The following is a 21,199-nucleotide window of genomic DNA, read 5'->3' on the forward strand; positions in this document are numbered from 1 at the left end:
AATTCTAACCAGTAGGATTATATTTTAATTTTCATTCCTCCTCCTTTGCACTGTTTTATCTGTCATGTTGTCCATTGTCTGTCTGCTGTTAATGCGCTAGTCGCCAAGTCAAATTGCTTATTCGTCTGACATATTTTGGTAATGTTTCCTAATTCTTGAGTCCTCTTGTTCTATGTAATTTGGAGTGATGAAAAACATTTCTTTCAGAACCTCCTAAGCCACCTCCTGCAAGAGACTCACCCATCTTTAAGCGTGTCACACCTCTAATTAGAAATAGGAAAATAAAAAAGCCTCACGACGACATTGACGTGTTATTGTGATGCTCATTTCCTCATACAGGCCTCTGTTCTTATAAAGAAAGGCACTACAAAGCAGGAGAGTCTTTCAGAAGAGGCTGTGATAAGTGTTTCTGTCATAACTTTGGATCTTACTGCCTCACGTGAGTAGATAACTCACTTATTAATTCGTATGAATACATTTCCATTCAATAAAGCTTTGCCCAAGGGAGTTCTGTTCTGGTGGCATGGCCTCTTCTCTGTCCCTCCAGGCCGATGAAGCCCACCTCCTGGCCCAGGAAGTGTCGTCGGACCCGGACCGCATGCGGTTACACCGTGGTGAATAAAGAGGACCCACTGGCTGAGTGCTGAGCCTACAGCTGGATAGGTTGACAAGCACAATGATAATGCATGTTCGACAAACAACATATCATGTATGTATTATGTTTTAATGAGGACAAGTCAAATCAAACTTTGACGCTTAGGTTCCTACTGGAACCGAAGAGAATGGGAGGCAGGGTGAAATTAACTCTTTTTTTTTTACAATGTTTTTGCAGTTTTGTCCTCCAAGTGGTGTTTTTGGAACAATACAGCAATGGAAGGAAAAGAACTGTTATAGTATAGAAAGATCTATTGTTCCTTAATCTGAACTCTGTATGAATGCTTGTTAAAATCCGCATTGGTCCAAAAAACAAAACAAAAAGTAGCAAAATAGTCAATACTTTATCAAGGCCAAAGTATATTTACTCTATACTTTGTTTAGTTTTTTTTAGTCCAATCGACCAAAGCTTCAAAAATAGAATGCGTTTTGCCCACTGATACGTGTTTAAGCTATCTTTTGCATATCATTTCATTTTATTATCACTTGGGGAACAGAAGAACTGTCTAAAACTGTGAAATAAATGTCCTTTATAAAGATTATATAACAAACCTTTTTTCTTACTGTTGCCCGATTACTCGCAGCACTCAAAACAAATGCTAATTGTGTCTGGTTATTTGTCCAATTCCAAACCTCACATTTCTTTAGCGCCATTAGGTCCTAAATAAGTAATGATTGTAATTGTAAATAAGTTCTACATTATCACACTTCACATAGTCATTTGACTCATTGCTTTTATAGAATATTCCCTTTCTTTCAACTTTAAATATATTAATCAGAACAATAATGTAATGTAAATGTCCCCCCGTGGGAGCGGTCTATCTGATTAAGTGGTGTCTGTTTCACAGGAACAGGTTTGAATGTGTACCCTATGGAATACAAAGTGACAATATATTTCCGATAAAAGCAGTTTGATATAAAGCGTTTCTTATCAGATTATGGTGATGTCTCAATCTCAAGTGTTTCATGAGTGGTATATTGTTCAGAGGGGGGCTAGGGCGGGGTGCTGGGTGCTGAGGCGGGGGGCGGGGGGGCTTTTGAGAAGGCCTGAAAGGTCGAGCTTTGGAAAAGAGTTGGCAATGTGTGAGTTTTTAGTTCTTTGTCTTTTCTACCTACTGCACTCATGCTGGTTTCTCAAGATTACCAAATGTATTTCTAGAGTGCATACAATATGAATAATTATGAAATTACTAACTTTTTAGAAATAATTTGAAGTTCTCACATTTAATTGCACTAAATAATAGTTCTTCAAAATGACGAGTTCTCAGTGGCAAGCATGGTCAGTTTGGCGGGAAACAATTGACAATCACTCTCTGGAGCCACTTATGGGACTCAATAATCTGTCACTCAGACTTATAGTTGATACACTAGAGAAAAAACTATATATGTATAACGCATTAGCAGCTTAGATGGGGGTCCTATGGGGAAGAGCATCCTACTCCACTTTCTAAAGGAATTCACAAATAAAAGGGATTAGCTAGGTGACAGCGTCTGGTCCGCCAGGACGTCCGATGGGGGGCAATGCATGTGGCGTCCTTTGAGAGGATATCAGCAGGTTAGCCAAGGGTGGAGGAGGCACTGTACCGCAGTGGCTCTCCTCTCTGGATTGTACTCCAACATGGGAAGAAGGAAGTCTGAGAATGCGGTTGCCTCCTCCAACAGGAAGTGATATTTCTCCAGTAGAACGTCAAAAAGGCTCCAGAGCCTCAGCGGGCCAAAGTGACGGAGGTCACCTGTGTGACAGGGAACATACTCAACATTGAAATGTAAAAATTATTTAATAGATATCAAGAAAATGGATAATTACACACAAAAATATATTTTGGACTCACCTCTGCGGTTGAAGTACTCTGCAGAGTATTTACCCGACATTGAAACAGCTGGTGGGATTTTACCAAGCAGCTCTATGATCTGAGCTATATGGTCTGAGGCAGATGGAGAAAATGGACCCACATTAGCATTTTTAACATTTAGCGTCAGCCCAACGGAACCAAACCTACCTTCCCCCACGGAAATGGACTTGCTGGCTTTGGGTTCAAATAAGGAGTCTCCAGTGACCAACTCAAAGGCCTGAGAGAATGTAAGAGACAATCAAAAGGGTGAGATATGTGGCCATTAAGCATCTTGCATCTCTACCACCTACCATTTACCACCCTGATTGGCTAACTGCTCGATGTTATGACCGCCCACAAATTAATGACATCGCCAATAGTGTGTTTTTTTTTCTGTGCAATGGGCTTTCTGTGCAATGGAACTTTTCTTTGGTGGTAACTGGCAGGGCTTGCAGTCCAAATTGACAATTTTCAGAACTATTGGGGCTTTCGTTGGAACAATGACAGGGATACCATGTCTGAACCATCTCAGTTAGATGGATGGCATGACATTTTTGTATCCACTTACTCAACATGTGCACTCAATAGCAGATTGCAGTTGTGAAATTCTCTGCCCACTAGACGGATTGGCCCACACAGAACTTCCTAAAGGATGAATCTGAATGCACATTACACATCTTGTCCCGTTTCATGAATGCACATTCTGATTATAGAGATGCCCACCCCAGAGATTCACTAGTCTTTACAAGCGCTTGCATGCAAAACAGAACACTATGCAAATTCTAGTGGAAACCCCCAAAATACAGTAAGGTCAAAATTTGAGAATGTGAACAAAATTCTTCACTAAATTAATACTTCTCGGGTGTGGGTTTGAATCCTTTACACAGTGAAACCATAGTACTTTATTGTTTTTACCCACCATGCAAGCAACACTCCAGATGTCAGCAGGAGGACCGTACTCAGATCCCAGTAAAACCTCCAGTGAGCGATACTGACGGGTCTGAATCTCCTCACAGAAATGTTTGTACTGGTCCAACAAAGAAAGAAGATGAGGGCAGACAGAAAAACTTAAATCTAAAATGTCTGTTTCCACTAGCTCGTATGTGTTTGAGACTTTGACTGTTAAGCCTGCAATGACATCTGGGTTACCGGAATCAACTTGTGAACACCAATATATTAGTTTCTTTTAAGTTTACGGCAAACATTTACTTTTTTACACAAGTAGTTACGTTAGCATGCAACATAACCTCCTTTGTGTTCATTTGCTGCATCAGCAGAAGCTGTAGTGTCTTGACGCAGAACGTTCTCTCACATGGTTCATTTTATAACGTGTTGTTCATAGCTTTAGCCCAAGAAATACATACATACAAAGAAAACAAAATAAAGAAGTTCAGAAATAAATTAATGTCTAATAATGTGAAATGACACAGGGAAAAAGAATTGAACATGAAGAAAGGGAGGTGCAAAAAGGTATGGAAAGCCAACAGCTGAAAACTATCAGTAATTCAAAAGCAATCCAGACCCTTGTCAGTGCAAATTAATATCAGCTGGTTCAGTCCCAACTGATGCCCTACAAAAAGGTCTCATTGCCAAGGTGTCATACAAGACACATCCCATGATAGGTAAAAGTAAAGAGCTGTCTCAAGACCATCGCAACCTAAGTGTAGCAAAACACAATGATGACATTGGTTAGAGGCACATTTCTAATCTTATGAATGTTCCAGTGAGCACAGTTGGGGCCATAATATGGAAGTGGAAAGACAATAATTTCACAATAAATTTGTTTCGACCAAGTGCTCCTTGAAAGATTTCTGACAGAGGAGTGAAAAGAAAAATCAAAAGAGTTGTCCAAGAGCCAAAGAGACCTGCAATTAGAAGGTACTGTTGTCTCAAAGAAAACAGTAAGTAATGCACTCCGCCATGGCCTGTATGCACGCTCACCACGCAAGACTCCATTGCTGAAAAAAAAGCATGTTGAAGCTTGTTTAAAGTTTGCTGCACAACAAAAAGGAAAAGCCAGTGAAATACTGAGAGAATGTAGTGTGGTCAGATGAGAGCAAAATTGAACTGTTTGGATGCCATAATACACACCATGTTTAGAGGAGAAATGGCACTGCACATCAGCCTAAAAACATCATACCAACAGTGAAGTTTGGAGGTGGGAATATCATGGTGTGAGGCTACTTTTCAGCAAATGGTACTGGCAAACTTCACATGATTGAAGGAAGGAGAATAGGCAAATTTACAGAGACATTCTTGACAGAAATCTGCTGCCATCTACCAGGATGATGAAGATGAAACGAGGGTGGACGTTTTAGCAAGACAATGATCCCAAACACACAGCCAAGGAAACTCAACAGGTTTTAAAGAGAGAAAGAAAATAAAGCTGCTAGAATGGCCTAGCCAATCACTCATTGAAACTCTATGGAAAGAGCTGAAGATTAAGATTCATAGAAGAGGCCCACGGAACCTTCAATGCGACTAGTTTCTCCAGACAGGAGGCGTCTTGAAGCTGTCATTACCAACAAAGGCTTTTGTACAAAGTATTGAACAAATATCAGTAAGCATGTTCAATTATTTTACCCTGTGTCATTTCACATTATTACACTTTATTTGAACTTCTTTATTTTGGTTTCTTTGTATGTATTACTTGGGTTGTTACCAACATCTGGTGAACATTTCATGTCGATAGCTCCTTTGGAAATATATATATATATATATATACTGAGAAAAATGGTGACGTGTTTAATACTTATTTCACTGTGTGTGTGTTATTTAAACAGATATACTTTTCTGTGTTTTTCTTTTAGCTCTTTCTTGGTCTTCACCAACTCCTGAAAGAGAAATTGGATCCTTAATTTATAAATACCTAGCTAATCACAAGCTAATCTATTACTTTTTATTTGAGATAAACATCTACCTGTAGCTGCTCAATAGTGACCAACATTCTAATAGAAATAATTTACCGTATGTTAATCACTATCAGCGACCCCTTTCCCATTCAAAATGTTACATTTCTGTTATTAAGGAAAGACCGGCTTTCTTTATCAACTACATACTGGGGAATAAAAGGTTTCATATGGTCATGTTTCTTGTAGAGATGGACCCTCCTTTGGTTGAGGAATTGCATCATTGCATCCAACTGTAAAATGAATCTGTACAAGACCAACTCCTCACCACCCAGCAGGAGCTGCCCAGATCAGCAATCTTCACTCTAATGTCCTTCACACTACATGGCTTCAAATGCTCTTTTTCTGGAAGAAACAAGAAATGGTGTTTTCCAATATGATACGTTAGCATTATCTCAAAGTTTTCATATCAGTACAATCTCTGACTGCTATCATTTACAAAAATGTGTATTGAGCACACATGGAGACCAGTACATGAAAAGGAAAAAATGGCACACAAGTTTGTAGTATCGCTACTCAGTCCAGCCTAGAGACTTCTCCAGCACACATATAAAAAGAAGAAAAAAATTTACCTGTCGAGTGGGCCTCTTTCCCAGTCAGTACAGAAGAGCAACTGTTGTGTCCTGCTGGCACTTTGTAGGACTGCTCCTCCAGACACAGCAGGATGTTCTCAGGCTTGACATCTGTGTGGATGATTTTACACCAAGTGTGGAGGTAGTCCACACCTTCAAGGACCTACGAAAAAAAAAACAGGATGTTCTCTTGTCATACAATTCCATACATATTGAGCTCCTTTTCTAATAACTGACTCAATACGAATTACCTGAGTGAGTATTTGTTTAACTAAAGGCTGCATCATTCCAGGACTCCCAAAACACAGTTGCCAGCTTCTCAGATCGGACCCCATCAGCTCCAGCACCAGGCACATGTCTGACCAGCAGGTGTTTAGGCCAGCAGCATTTACTGTATGAGGCAATCAGGCAGCTGTCGAGTGAGTCCAATCCAAATTTGCATTCTCTTTACTGACCAGCAGGGGGCGACTTCTCCGGTTACAAAAATAAGTTGTGTGGAAGTCTATGAAAAAATGATTACTTCTGACTTGATTTATTACCTCAGTAGACATGGGTCTCAATCTCTAGTTTCAAGTCTTCTTCATGACATACATTTAGGAAATTTTCTCTTTTTCTGTTTAGAGTGAAATAGACCATAAAGCAGGGGATGCTTTGGGATTGGCCTACTGGGATTTACATGTCCTGTAACCAAACTTGCCAAACTTGGCAGACTAAAGGCTCCAAAGCAGTGGTCCACAAACCCATGGGGCCACGTTGACTACGTCCATTTCTCATATAGTACCAAAAGGTTGGACACATTTTCTGATTCCACTCAATATCAAAGTGTGTCCAAACTGTTGACAATTACTGTCTGTTAAAATCTCTGAACATTGACACTAACCATTTTACAGAGGCTCTTTTAGAGACCCAAGCTAATTAGTCCTTGCCGTCGGGTTTAGAGTGGATGCCGAAATAGGATCCATAAAAAGGATACGAACCCCGTTGACCCCCGACAGCTTGAACTCATCCAGCAGCTGAACAATCCTTCGACTGGATGGATGCCTGCTTGTAGGAACGCTAGCCTGATTTGAGCAGGAGAAGAAAAGGAGTGGTTAGAAGAAGAAGGCAAACAATAAAGAGAACAGGAACACATAGCATTGTTTTATTTGTCTTTAGTAGTAATAGTGAAATAGTGGACCATCTAGAGCAGTGATTCTCAACTGGTGGGTCGCAGACCCGTTTTTAATGGGATGGGAAAAAAAAATCACAAAAAAATTCCTCCTGTGATTTTATTTTTGAAGGGACTTTTTAATGGAACGGAGTGTCGTTTTTTTGCCGGCTCGTCTGTCCATGTTTTCAGCAGCGTGTGCCAGGTTAGGTCAAACCATTCTGATATGGGGGAGACATTGGTCAGATTATGAACTTGATTTTGAATAAATTTGAGAAGTTGAGAATGTTCCTCGATTTCATGTCATTAAGTGGTGATGGTGGGTCCCGGAGCCAGACCAGTTGAGAACCACTGATCTAGAGTGGCAAAATACAAAGAAAATGTCACTGACGCAGCGTAGAAGAGCGAGTTCGTCCTGTCCTGACTGGGTAAAGTCAGCGCCGCTCTTGAGCACCTTCACAGCAACGCGCCTTCCGAGCCTGGGGCCACAGACATGGGATCAGCTCCAACAGGACAGAATGCTGCTTTCTGCTGAATCCATGAAAGCTGTGCTCAAGTTTAATAAAAACATGCTTTTTGATATCTTAGACACATTTTGTACAGTCCTTTACTAAACCTACCTGAGGTCCAGACACAGCCACACAGTGGAGTAATAGCCCCAGCCGAGCTTGGAAAGCACCTGGTATCTTTTGTTTAAGGTGTCGCCTATCTGAACAGGATGGTACCCACCTGAGGATATAACAAAAAAATAAATCTAAGGAAGGACCTGAAAGCAACTGTTGTATTATTCCAATGGCTGAAATATGACGTTTCTTTATCATACAGTACAGTTTTCATCTGGCTTCTAGAAAGCTAAGAGAGGAGGAGTGAAACATGGCGCGACAGCTATTTCTGGCATTTCAACTTCCTCTAAGCTATAACATGTAGGCAGTGAGTAATACCATCAAATCTCCCAGCGAGATACTGAGACATCAGGATGCATAAGCTTGTATTGGTTTTTGCTCAGCTGGCATGACACAAACATCTTGGAAAAAAGGTTAAGAGCTCTTGAAATGTAAACTCTATTTCTGTTCAAAATCAACAGTATTACTGGCGTATGGTTCATTACGGTGTCCGGCATTTGTGGTAACCAACATTTTGCTTTTAAAAGGTAGAGGCCTATACAGCTATACAGGAACAAATGGCCCAGGGGGTCATCGGAAGTACTTACAGGTAACAATCCAGAAACATTTTTTGCCTGTGTTTTTCACTGTAAAATGTCTCAAAACTCAAAACATGATGGCCTCAATTCTATAATCACCAATGGTAACAACAACCCATTGTCCAGGAATTTATTTAGCCGTTATCTTAGTTCGGTTTGTAAGCCCCATGTGAAAGCAAAGGAAACTGTAACCGTTGTTTTATAAAGCCATTGTAGTTTATTGACGCCTGTTCCAACACAAAACATGTTTTTTAAAAACTGTAACCAAGTTTCACAACGTTAACTAAAACACTGTAGTTTTTCTGCAAGTACAATACAAGGCCGATGTGAAACCTATTTTTGAAACAAATCTTTGAGAAAAATATATGCTCATTGTTAAGTAAGTGCTTGAGTGCTAATCTTAATCTTCTGTAATGAGTTTAAACGAGTCCAAATCAAAGGTATTTTTTCCACAATTAGACAGGCTTATCTTCTTTAAAACAATATACTTTTTAACCAATTTTGGCCTGCTCTGGCGAGAGGGGTGGACTTGACATTGAGTGCATGAGTACATCAGCAGATGATGAATTAAGAGTCTCTGATGTACCATAACAGTAATCTCCCGGGTCCTCAGCGTCCCGGCTGTCCTCTGAGTCAAGCTGCAGGTGGCGTCCTAGGGCCTCAAAGTTATTGGCCACCCTGGGCAAGGCAAGGCAAATGTATTTGTAAAGCACATTTCAACAAGCAGTCAATTCAAAGTGCTTCACATAAAATCAGTAAAACCATCAAAACATCAGGCAAAAGATAATTAATTTGTTTTTATTTAAATTATTTGTTTGAATTAAATCAACTACAGCTGTCAGTCTGATATTTTACAGAGACCTGCGTACACACCGTAACAGTAGTTCAGTCCACTGATGACGAATGGATGGATGCGTTTTTCTAAATTCTGTTGAGACGTGTCCTCTAATTCTTGATGTATGCTTCAGGTGATAATGGACTGATTGTGTAATCGTCTTTATGTGGCTGTTCAGATTAAGCTCTGAATCCATAACTACCCACGGTTTAGTTAAAAAAAACTTGGAATGCAGGAAGCTGAAATTAATTACAAAAAGTTGCTTAAAGTTCAGAAATGAAAAAAGCTGAAATACATTTAAAAATTGCTGAAAATACAGAAATGAGAAAAGCTGAAATGAACTTGAAAGAATTGGAAAAAACAGAAATGGGAGAAGCTTTTATGAATTTGAAAACACAGAAATAATAAAAGCTGAAATTAATTAAAACGTTGCTGAAATAATAGAAATATGAAAAGCTGAGAATTAAAAATTACATTTTTTTGTAGTAATATAAGGTTTAGTACTATATTTGTAATTGTGGTACTAGTGGTACTAGCAGCAGTAGAAGAAGTAAGTACTAGTTTCACTAGTATTTGAAAGCAATTGTGGTGTACCTTCTGTTGAGGTACAGATAATCATTGAAGCTTTTATTTTGAAATAATGGAATTGGGTGGGGGGGGGTTGGGAGACAGAATGTTTGTTATTCAAACCAAATGGACTTGGTAAAATAGATTTGTTTAGCGCTCTTCTAGTCTTTTGACCACTCAAAGCGCCTTAACACTACATAACATCATTCACCCATTCACACACCAATGACAGAACCTACCATACACAGTGGCACCTGCCCAACCAGTAACTAACATTCACACACTGTAGTCACAGCTAGAGGAACAATGCTGGGATTGCAGGTTAGCCGGGCCTGGGATCAGACCAACAACCCGCTGATTGGAGGACGGCCGCGCTCCCCACTGACCCACAGTCGCCCTGAGCTAAGAAAACTAAAAAGTTATGAATTGATGGGCCTCAAACATTACAGTAAGAATTCCCCCTATGGGCTTGAAATACTAGCAGTACTAGTAATATTAGTAGTGGTTGTAGTACTATTTGAAAGAGCAATACGTATTCAACAAAACAGCTTTATCCTAAGCTTCATGGTTAAATTACAGATAATCATTGGGTGTGGGTGGAGGGGTTGAGAGACAGAATATATAAATTAATAGGCCTCATCAAACATTACAGTAAGAATTCCCTCCATGGGGGTTGAAATACTAGTAGTACTAGTAATATTAGTAGTAGTAAAAGTCATTTAGTAATAATACCAATTGAAATACTAGAAGTACTACTAGAAGTACTAGAAATATTAGTAGTGGTTGTAGTACTATTTGAAAGTGCAATAAGTATTCAACGAAACAGCTGAATCCTAAGCTTCATGGTTAAATTACAGATAATCATTTTAGCTTTTATTTGATGAACTGATGGTATTGGGTGAGTGGGTGGAGGGGTTGAGAGACAGACATTACAGTAAGATTTCCCTCCATGGGGGTTGTTTTGAAATGACGAGAGAAGGTGGAGAGAAGGAGGTCATGTCAGGCTGCATTAATCAGCTAATAAGGATCAGCTGTGAGTCACAGAAAGAGCCCCAGCTAGCTGCCGTGACAACGGGGCAGGTGCAGTTAGCTCACAGACAGTTACTGAGAATCCACACCTCAAACAAATGCTTCCTGGAGCAAAACTATTTGGAGTAGCCAAAAATAATGGCATTTTGAGAGACACAAGACTCTACCGAACGCATGAGTCTAGTTTTAAGTCTCTATGTGTTTTAAAACTGCTCTACCAACAGTTTACAAAACATGTACCTTCTGTTGTTTTCTGATTTTGTCCACACTCTAAGTGCCACTCTAACTTCGAAAGGGACACAAAAACTAATGAAACATAATTAGTTATTATAAAAAAGTATAATAGATATTCACAAGCTGTTTTTTTATGAAATTGTTAAGACTTGTGTCAACATTTTGAAGTTTAAATGGTGTCTTTAGCTGAAAGATTTGAAAAGTTGAAGAAGTTTAGAGAGGATTTGAAAATGTAATCCATTGGAAACCATGTTAAAAAGGTTGATGATTTTAATTTATTAATTCAATTATAAGAGCTAAAAAGCTGAAAAGTCATAGCACACCTCTCCTGAAGGAGCTGAACATTTTAATATTTGAATGGTCTTAATAGCTGAAAGTGTGAAGGAGTTGAAAGGCGTTGAAAGGCGTTGAAAGGCGTTGAAAGGCGGTGTCACACCGCGGTGAAATTGTCTGTTGTTGTCTTGTCATTTACGGTTTTATTTTGAAATAATAATTCCTCTCGTTTCAGGTCACTTACCCTTCCTCATGTGTCACCAGTCTGATTGTCTTCCCTGATTCCTGATTGTGTCCACCTGTTCCCCATTCCCCTCCATGTGTATTAATAGTCTGCGTCTCCCTTTGTCCTGTGCCAGTGTGTTCGTCTTTTCCAATGGTTTCTCCCAGGTTCTGCCACGCCACAGGTTTCTTTTGCCATCCTTCGGGATCCTCGATGGGCCCAGTGCCTTCGCCGCCACGCAGGTTTTTTGGTTTTGCTACAGTTTTGTATGCCGATGTTAGATGTATCATTGATTTTTATAGTTCTCCGTTTTTTCCCCCGGAAGGAGTGATTTAGTTTTTTTTTTTTTTTTTTACGTTGCCTCCGTCCATAGAGTGCATTTGTTATTTAGTTTTGGACGTTGCCTCCATCTATAGAGCGCATTTGTTATTTTGATAAGATTAAGAACCTTTTTTTGTTTTTCCTCCGGAAGGAGTGATTTTTTTTTTTTTTTTTTGAGACGTTGCCTCCGTCCATAGAGTGCAGTTGTTGTTTTGATCAATTTAAAAGCCCTTTTGTTTTGCACCAATAAAGACCCCCTTCCCTACCTGATAACCCTGCGCCTGCTTCCTCTTTTGCTCCTGGGCCTGACACGCGGAAGAAATATAATAAGATTCGAATGCATAACTGCATTCCAACAATTAAGGGAGTTGTTTGTTAATTCAATGCAGTTACCCAATCCTTGTATGGTATTCTATCCCCTGGTGATAAAGTTATGTAGATTTATGCAATGTTTGCATAATTATGATAGCATATTTTGTTTGACTCCATACTCTGAGCTAGTAGAAGCATGTAAATGTTGAACGAGGGAAGCCCCAACATGTAACCTTGGGGAACACAACATTAATTTTATTCAGCTCTAATTATAAATTAGCTACAGCTAGACAAGTATTCTCGGTCTTTCAAGCAGAAGATTAGTGCTGTGCCAGACAGACCCACCCAGATTTTTAGTCCAGTAGTATGTCACGGTCAAACGTGTCGATTACTGAGATCCAGTAACACAAAGAATGTAGTTCTCTGTTTGTGTGTGTTTAAGTGGAGGAATAACCTTAAGAGCAGTTTCAGTACTGTTGTGCTGTTAAAGGCATCAGACATTTACAGCCAAGAAGTATTTTAGCTGTAGAAAAAAACGCTTTTTCAATGAATTTACTTAACATAGAAACAACCAGCGACAGTGAGGAGTTGCTGGGGATAGCCGGGAGAGTTGGACTACATTTAGAGTTTCCACATGGAAACTGGCTGAGAGTGGACACTCGGCAACGGAAGTTGCACTATTTCTGACTCAGTAAATCATTTTGCAGCGTGCGATAACTCTCCATCCCGGGTGCTTTGAGTATCTGCTGTAGCGAACGGGTGGGGTTACGTCATTGCTGAGAATACAGAGCGCAGGTCAGGTTTCTGTGTCGCTGGAGGAACATGCATTGGAGGTGGTGTGTGTGTGTGTATGGAAACCTTGAATTGAGTTTTACACCTAGAGTTTTGCTCACTTCATCTATTGATAGCATTGTTTTTTGTGGTGCTATTATATCCTGTCTGAAACTCTCAACTAACATCCAATGTCACAGTAGATAACTTGAATAAAAAATAGTTTCATCACATTTCTTCAAGCTGCATTGAATGGCCAAAATTCTGTTTTCCTACATAGATAATTACATATATATACATATATAGCATTAACTAAATTAACTTTTAATTTGCATTTCAATTAGTGGTATTGTAAAATGTGATGTCAAAATCATAATATACATAATAAAAACATTACAATCTGCGAGCAAGAGTCTGTTGGTCATTCCGATCCCCCTACGAACCCAGTTGTTAGTTAGTTTCACAGAATATTTTTGTGTAGAATGTCAGTGTATAGAATGTTGCCGTATAATGTTACAGTATAGAATGTTACTGTGTAGAATTTAGAGACAGCAGACAGTACAATAATGGACAACAGGCAAGGGCAGCCATAAGATGAAAAATAAAATAAAATATATGCTATGGGTTAGTAAGTTAAGAATTAAGGCCCAGCTCTAAGCTTTTTCAGACAATATAATAATCCATAAATTCCTCTAAATATTTTACAGCTCCTTTTAGTGCCATTTTCAAAATTTCAGCCCGCAAAGAAAAAACAATTAGAACAGAGGAGCCAGATTTTTTTCTCAGATTATCTGTCATCAGAATGAAATCACGAGGTGAGTAAATAAGTAGGGCTGTCAAAAATAGCGCGTTAACGACGTTAATTAGTTGTTTGTTTTTAATTACGTCAATTTTTTTAACACATTTCACGCATGCGTAGTGTGACAAATTATTCAGGTCAGGAAAGTACCTCTTCCTCTAGGGAATGCACTTCATCCTATACAACACATTACTGCCACCTGCAGGCATATGTCAGGCCGTCAGGTTCAGCAAGTCGTTTGCGCCAGTCCACGCTGAAGTTCGCAGGCCATTAACGAAATCAACCTCAGATCTAGAGCTGCAACTAACGATTATTTTAATAATCGATTCATCTGTCGATTATTTGTTCGATTAATCGATGAATCGGATAAAAAAATAAAAAATGTAAAAACATTAATTTCCAACCCTTTATTGAAAAATAGAACTGACTGTGCACTTTCTAAATATGTTTTGCACTAACAGATTGCTCCTTGAACATCCCTAAGTAAGCAAATAAAATGGACTAACACAAAAAACATACACACATCGCATGATGTATACTTTACAGCCGCCAAATTAAATATTTTAGGCACAAAATCATGAATCACTGCCGTGGTGCTCCCGTGCCAGGCCATGTCGCTTTTGCATATCTTACAATCAGACATGTCAACCCTCCCGAATTTCAAAGCCCCTCCCGAAAATATCCCGGACCGACCTTTCTCCTGATTTCCACCCGGACATCAATATTGCTGCACCACCCGTCACTGGGCGCGCTGTTTCAGACCGAACAATAATAAAGGTTACACCTTGAAGTCGAGCGCGGCGATTAGAACGTAAAACTACTGGCGCTGTAAAGAAAACCGCAGCCCCCCCCCCCCCCCCCCCCCCCGTTGCCCGCTAGGACCCGCACCCCCCATTGCAGTGTGAAATATTTAGATCGCATTGGCTTCTCTTCCTCCGCATGTTTCACAACAGTAGTACGGGTCTCTCCGATGTTCTGCTGCGCGAGCGCTCAACTTTTTTTTTCTCAGCTCTGCGCGGCGCGCGCAACTTTCTTTTAATACTCAAAGATAATAGTCGCGCGACACAACGAATCGATAATGAAATTCGTTGCCAACGCTTTTAATAATCGATTTTAATCCATTTTAATCGATTCGTTGTTGCAGCCCTACTCAGATCATTTGACCAACACAATAGCAAAATGTTCCAACACGTTGGAATTCGACGCTGGAAATGGTCAAGCGCGTGAGCAGAAATAAAGAGGCCGTCATCGCCATACTTGTCAAACTTGCCTGAAACGGCGCGCCCAGTGACGGATGGTGGAGCAATATTGTTGTTCGGTTGGAAATCGGGAGAAATTCCGGAGAAAGGTCGGTCCGGGAGATTTTCGGGAGGGGCTTTGAAATTCGGGAGTCTCTCGGAAATATCGGGAGGGTTGACATGTCCGGTCATCGCAGCCCTGGACCATCAGCAGCACAAACCCGTTTTGCCGACCGCAGCAGAGTGGGATAAACTGCAGAGGCTCGAGACCCTTCTAGATCCATGCAGGGAAATCAGTCTGTAACTTATCAAATAACATTGCTTTGTATTTATGTAAAAAATAATAATGATAATTATGTATCTGTGTCCTGTTATTTATCTTTGGTATGCATTTCAGAAAGAAAAATGTTTATGATTCAGGTGTAATTGCGAATAGTGATTAATTCTGATTAATCCACTGAAAATTCTGATTAATTTGATTAAAATTTTTAATCATTTGACAGCCCTATAAATAAGATAAATTAAACTCAGAAGTGCAGCTTTAAGTTCCCTCTGTGATGTCTACAGTCATGTCAACATGCTTTATTTATGCGTTTATGCTAAACTTAACTGCTCCACTGCACTGTGGTATATTGGGAGAAAATAAATATACCAGTCCAGATGCATTTTGTCATGTTGTGTGTTTCAGGTTTATGACACACACTGACCACTGCTAAACCATCCATTTGCTTCCAGTGTTCCGAGTACAGTCAGAAAAGGTTTTCTACAGTATCTAAAAAAAGTCCTATACTTACGCTCGAGTCTGCTGGGTGGCATTGTGTGTGGAGCTTGGATTGCTCTGCATGGCACAGTTCAGCAAAGGCAGCATGTGAAGCGATCACAATGGATATCTGCAGAGGGCAAATCCTGCAAGTGAAACTACAGCACCTTCAGTGTTGCACCCCTAGGAAAAAGCAGCTGAGAAGTATGGCTCTCTGGCTGTTTGGGGGGGAGGGGTGGAAGCTGGTAAAGCCAGTCAGCAGGGTCTAAACATGGCAGTCCTTCTTGTAGACTCCTAATCTGACTGGCTGCCAGGCCTTTAGCTGCTCCACGGTGTCACTGATCCAGTCACTCTCCCTCTGTAATGCACAGCCTCCATTTCATTGCTGCTGTGGGAAAGGCTCTACAAAGATCAGAGAAGCTAAAAGATAAGGACTGTGACATGAGGAGAGGAGTGCGAGTTGCTGAATTCCTGCCCACCACCATTTTCCATTCCTGTCTTAAGGGGAGTTTGACCTTTTGGGCACAAGGGGATCACACATTGCTAAACCCCGGGCTTGAGAATGGGATCCCCCATCAAGTGGTCGCCCATCTACAACCTCTCTGAGACTTTACGCATTAGACGTAAAGGCATCAATCTCATCTGTTATTCTATGTGTTTTCTACTCCATCCTTCTTTACCGAAGACACAGAAGCCGTTAGGTGAAGATAGAACATGTATTTTGCTAAATGCAAAATGAAAAGATTTAAAAAGATTTTGTTCTGAAAAAGGTGGTGGAATTTCTGTAATAAAATTATCTGTAATAAAAATATGCATCTACCGAATGTCATCTGTTAGTCGTCTTTTACAAAAAATGTGTTTAGAATGTTACGCTTTTAAACGTCATTGTATAGAATTTTACACTACAGAATGTTACAGTGTAGAATGTTACAGTAGAATTTTAGATTTTACAATGTTGCAGCATAGTACGTTATCGAATATTAGATTGTAGAAAGTTACAGTAGAATGTTAGTGATTAGTAGGATGTAAAACGTCAGTGTAAAGAATTTTACAATAAAGAATGTTACAGTGCAGATATTTAGTTTTATAGAATGTTACATTATAGAATGTTAGTATGTAGAATTTTACATTTTAAAACGTCAGTGTATATAATGTTAAAGTAAAGAATGTTACAGCATAATGTTACAATATGGTATATTGGTTTGTTGAAGAATTTTACGTTTTAAAATGTTATTGTACAGAATTTTACACTACAGAATGTTACAGTGCAGAATGTTAGTGTATACCAGAGGTGGGAACAAGTCACTGTTAGGCAAGTCACAAGCAAGTCTCAAGTCATTGCCCTCGAGTCCCGAGTCAAGTCACAAGTCACAGCCAACAAGTCTCAAGTCGAGTCACAAGTCGTACCATTTTAGTTTCGAGTCATTTCAAGTCCTTTTATTATAGTGGGGACGGGGAACCCTGGGTGATGGTGCGCTGCCTCACAGACATAGACTACGAAGGGAAGGGTAATGGTGGATCGACTGTGACTGTGTTATAGTACTGTAACGCTCACCCCAATGCTGCAGCGTAAATAAGGAGGCGATGACTGGCTTGCAACTCCGCTGCATTTATTTATATAAAACAACTCAACTTCGGTCACTGTTGGCCGTCACCACGCCGAACGAACACTTCCGCATACACGGCCCCCCAAAACTCGGGTTGTCTCGCGTAACTACAGCTGGTAACAGTGCATAACGTGAACACATGCAACATCTGCATAACTGATTAAATAATAACTTTAACTCAGCTCATTACACTACTTTAAAACGGACGTTGACATAATGTTGACGAGGATTTCCATCGGAGTCTGAATCCGGGTTCAAAAATGTAACCATGAACGAGCTGTCTCGTTGATACGGTCAAATGGACTGCAGTGATTGGATGTCGTGCAGGCAGCGCGCGCTCTCTGAATACAGGTGGCGCACATTTTTTTGACAGATGCAGATAAACAGAGCGGCGCGGTGGTGTGAAAATATTATCTATTAAGTAGCAAGTCTTCTCGAGTCAAAAGGCTTGAGTCCAAGTCAAGTCACGAGTCATCGGTGTTCAAGTCCAAGTCGAGTTGCAAGTCTTTGTACGTTTTGTCGAGTCGAGTCTCAAGTCATCAAATTCATGACTCGAGTCTGACTCGAGTCCAAATCACATGGCTCGAGTCCACACCTCTGGTGTATACACTATTAGCGTGTAGAATGTTACAGTATATAATGTTAGTATGAAGAATGTTAGTGTTTTTAAGCTGATAGAAGAGCAACTTTGAGTGAAATAACCACTCGTTACAACCGAGGTATGCAGCAAAGCATTTGTGAAGCCACAACACGCAAAACCTTGAGGTGGATGGGCTACAACAGTACAAGACCTCACCGGGTACCACTCATCTTCACTACAAATAGGAAAAAGAGGCTACAACTTGCAAGAGCTCACCAAAATTGGACAGCTGAAGACTGGAAAAAATGTTGCCTGGTCTGAAAGTACATGCAATGCATTCAAAGAATATTTTTTGGAGAAAGATTTGTCTGTTAGGCAAACCATCACACAACCCTCTACTGCTGCCGTGTTCTTCCAAGTGTGTGCTAGAGACCTTTGATGTAGTTACTCTTGCGGATCTCAGAATGGCTGTCCATGAGCTGAAGCCTACCACCTGCGCTCTGGACGCTGTTCCTGCTAGGATTATGAAAGAGGCTATTGACATCATAGGTCCCTTCTAGAGATGAGCGAGTACAGCATTATCTGTATCTGTATCTGTTGAACCATATGAATTATCTGTATCCGTATCCGTACTCGGACTGGGCGGGGCCTAACCCGGAAGTAGGAAGGATTTACCCCGTAAATTGTCGGGTTAAGCCTTTCTGCGGTTAAAACAGCATTCCTTCTTAATTCTTATCACTGATGATCATGAGAGAGAGAGGGTAAGTGTGTGTGTGGCTTAATTTGTAATATTAATATTTAGTTATTCAACACAACTAGTCAACGTCAGACACTGAGTGCGTGAAGAGATCCAGCAGATGGTAAAAAAAACTGATGAGAGAGAGAGAGAGAGAGAGAGAGAGAGAGGTCAGTGCGTGAAGTAAAAAAAAAAAACTGGTTAGAGCCGACTGAAAAAAAAAACTCCGACAGGCAGAGACGCAATGCGAGTTGCATTCTTAAGCACCAAGCCCCACGTTTACCTGAACTCTACTAGTTAAGAACAACAAAGTAAAAAAAAAATAAAGGCGAAGAAATCGTTTAAATTTATCGGGAAAGACCCGCGAACCTGGTGACTGAGTGAGCCGGGCGGGACACAGCAACACAAACAGTATTTGTGTAATGGAGGGGCGCTGTGACTACCAGCCAATCACAGAACGCAGACACAGACAGCTACCCAATGAGGACTTTTATTCAATCCGAGCACAGATATTGACTCGTATTACTCGTATAATACTCATACTCGGCAAAAGTGCTTTAACCGTACCGGATACTCGGCTGAAACGAGTATCCGGCTCATCTCTAGTCCCTTCCTTGTCTCCTTCATGAATTGCTGTCTCAGTTTGGGAACTGTTCCAACTGCTCTCAAACATGCCATTGTTAGACCGCTGCTCAAGAAACCCAACCTTGATCCTCTCATAGTGTCCAACTTCCGCCCAATATCTCACCTGCCACTTCTGTCTAAATTGATGGAGAAGCTTGTTTTCTCCCAACTTCAGTCTCACCTCAAACTGCATGACATTGGTGATAAATTTCAGTCTGGTTTCAGGTCTAGACACAGCACCGAATCAGCATTACTGAGGGTCCAGAACGACATTCTAGGAGCCCTAGATAGTAAAAACTCTGTTGTTTTTGGTGTTATTAGACCTGACCACTGCATTTGACACTGTGGATCATGCCATCCTCATCTCCCGTCTTCAACATGTTGTCGGTCTGCAGGGAGCGGTGCTAAATTGGTTCTCCTCATATCTCACAAACAGAACTTTTTTGGTAATGCTCAAGGACTTATACTCCTTGACTGCCTCTGTTATCCGGTGTGCCTCAAGGATCCATTCTTGGTCCTATTCTGTTCTCTGCCACTTGGTCAACTCATCTCAAATCACAACGTTCAGTTTCACTTCTACGCAGACGACCTTCAGATCTACATTCCTGTGATTATGAACAATCGTTCTACGCTGGACCCTCTCCAAAACTGCCTCTCCCAGAATTTCCTTCATTTAAATGAACGAAAGACTGTGTACATTCTGTTCAGCCCAGACTCAACAAACAGTGCCCCCAGTTTTGGTCCTCTGACACCTCATTTCGCACCCATTGTGCGTAATCTGGGTGTTATATTTGACAAAAGTTTGAATTTCGACAAACAAATCAGTGCAGTTGTGAGGGCAAGCTTTATCCAGCTAAGGCTATCAAGCAGGGTCAAACCATTCTTGTCCCGAGCTGACCTTGAGAAAGCGATTCATGCCTTCATCAGCTCGAGGTTAGACTACTGCAATGCACTCTACACTGGACTTCAATCACTCATTAATCGACTTCAACTAGTACAAAACGCTGCAGCACGTCTTCTCACCAACACCTCGAAACGCTCACACATTACTCCGGTTCTCCGCTTGCTCCACTGGCTCCCGGTACGGTTTAGGGTGGAGTATAAGGTCCTGCTTTTTGTGTTCAAGGCATCCATGGCTTGGCCCCCACCTACCTCACCGAATTAGTAACTGTTTACTGTCCAACCAGAACTCTACGCTCCTCTGAACACACCACTTTGGTTACTCCCAAGTTTAACTACAAAAAAGTATAGAGGCCGGTCTTTTGCCATCCAGGGACCTAAGCTGTGGAACGCACTTCCAGCTCACTTGCAAAGCATCACGGTGTTAAGTGTTTTTAAATCACAGTTGAAAAGACATCTATTCAGATAAGCTTTTAATACGTAGCCTCCGACTGGACTGCTATTGTTATTTTTATGTATATCTGAGGTTTTAATTACTGTTTTGTTGTTTTAACTGGAAAGCGCCTTGTGCACATTTTGGCTGTTTTAAGGCGCTCTACAAATAAAATTTGATTGATTGATTGATGAGTCGATTTCTGTTGAGACATTTAGATGGTAGAGTCCGAATTTGGCGTGAACAGAATGAGAACATGGATCCATCATGCCTTGTTACCACTGTGCAGGCGGCTGGTGGTGGTGGTGTAATGGTGTGGGGGATGTTTTCCTGGCACACTTTAGGCCCCTTAGTGTCAATTGGGCATTGTTTAAATGCCACGGCCTACGTGAGCATTGTTTCTGACCATGTCCATCCCTTTATGGCCACCATGTACCCATCCTCTGATAATGCACCATGTCACAAAGCCAATCATTTCAAATTGGTTTCTTGAACATGACAATGAGTTCACTGTACTAAAATGGCCCCCACAGTCACCAGATCTCAACCCAATAGAGCATCTTTGGGATGTGGTGGAACGGGAGCTTCGTGCCCTGGATGTGCATCCCACACATCTCCATCAACTGCAAGATGCTATCCTAT

The 21,199-nt window shown here is 40.7% G+C and overlaps 1 protein-coding gene across 4 annotated transcripts; it reads right to left on the reverse strand.

The window, feature by feature from the left end:
- Nucleotides 1-711: 711 nt before the first annotated feature.
- On the reverse strand, nt 712-15,882 carry si:ch211-220i18.4 (SRSF protein kinase 3). Of its 4 annotated transcripts, none has more exons than XM_062563088.1 (12): nt 15,712-15,882; nt 8,902-8,993; nt 7,735-7,843; nt 7,506-7,593; nt 6,941-7,028; nt 6,219-6,325; nt 5,968-6,130; nt 5,664-5,740; nt 3,406-3,513; nt 2,655-2,724; nt 2,487-2,579; nt 712-2,387 (listed from the first exon to the last, which is right to left on the reverse strand). In XM_062563088.1, exons 1-12 carry the CDS (start codon nt 15,783-15,785, stop codon nt 2,203-2,205), a joined length of 1,254 nt encoding a protein of 417 aa, XP_062419072.1. In that variant the 5' UTR covers nt 15,786-15,882; the 3' UTR covers nt 712-2,202. The 4 variants fall into 4 exon arrangements, with proteins under 4 accessions (XP_062419072.1, XP_062419070.1, XP_062419082.1 ...); XM_062563098.1 differs by having other exon boundaries at nt 2,252-2,406; XM_062563086.1 differs by having other exon boundaries at nt 2,487-2,724.
- Nucleotides 15,883-21,199: the final 5,317 nt, after the last annotated feature.

This window comes from Pungitius pungitius, chromosome 1 (genome assembly GCF_949316345.1).
Source record: "Pungitius pungitius chromosome 1, fPunPun2.1, whole genome shotgun sequence".
Taxonomy (NCBI): domain Eukaryota; kingdom Metazoa; phylum Chordata; class Actinopteri; order Perciformes; family Gasterosteidae; genus Pungitius; species Pungitius pungitius.

Coding starts and splice junctions, on each gene's coding strand:
- si:ch211-220i18.4 (XM_062563086.1), bottom strand. CDS start 15,785: ATGCTGCCTTTGCTGAACTGTGCCATGCAGAGCAATCCAAGCTCCACA. Junction 7,594..7,734: donor TGGCTGTGTCTGGACCTCAG/GTAGGTTTAGTA, acceptor CTGTGGCCCCAG/GCTCGGAAGGCGCGTTGCTG. Junction 6,131..6,218: donor TTAAACAAATACTCACTCAG/GTAATTCGTATT, acceptor TTTTTTTCGTAG/GTCCTTGAAGGTGTGGACTA.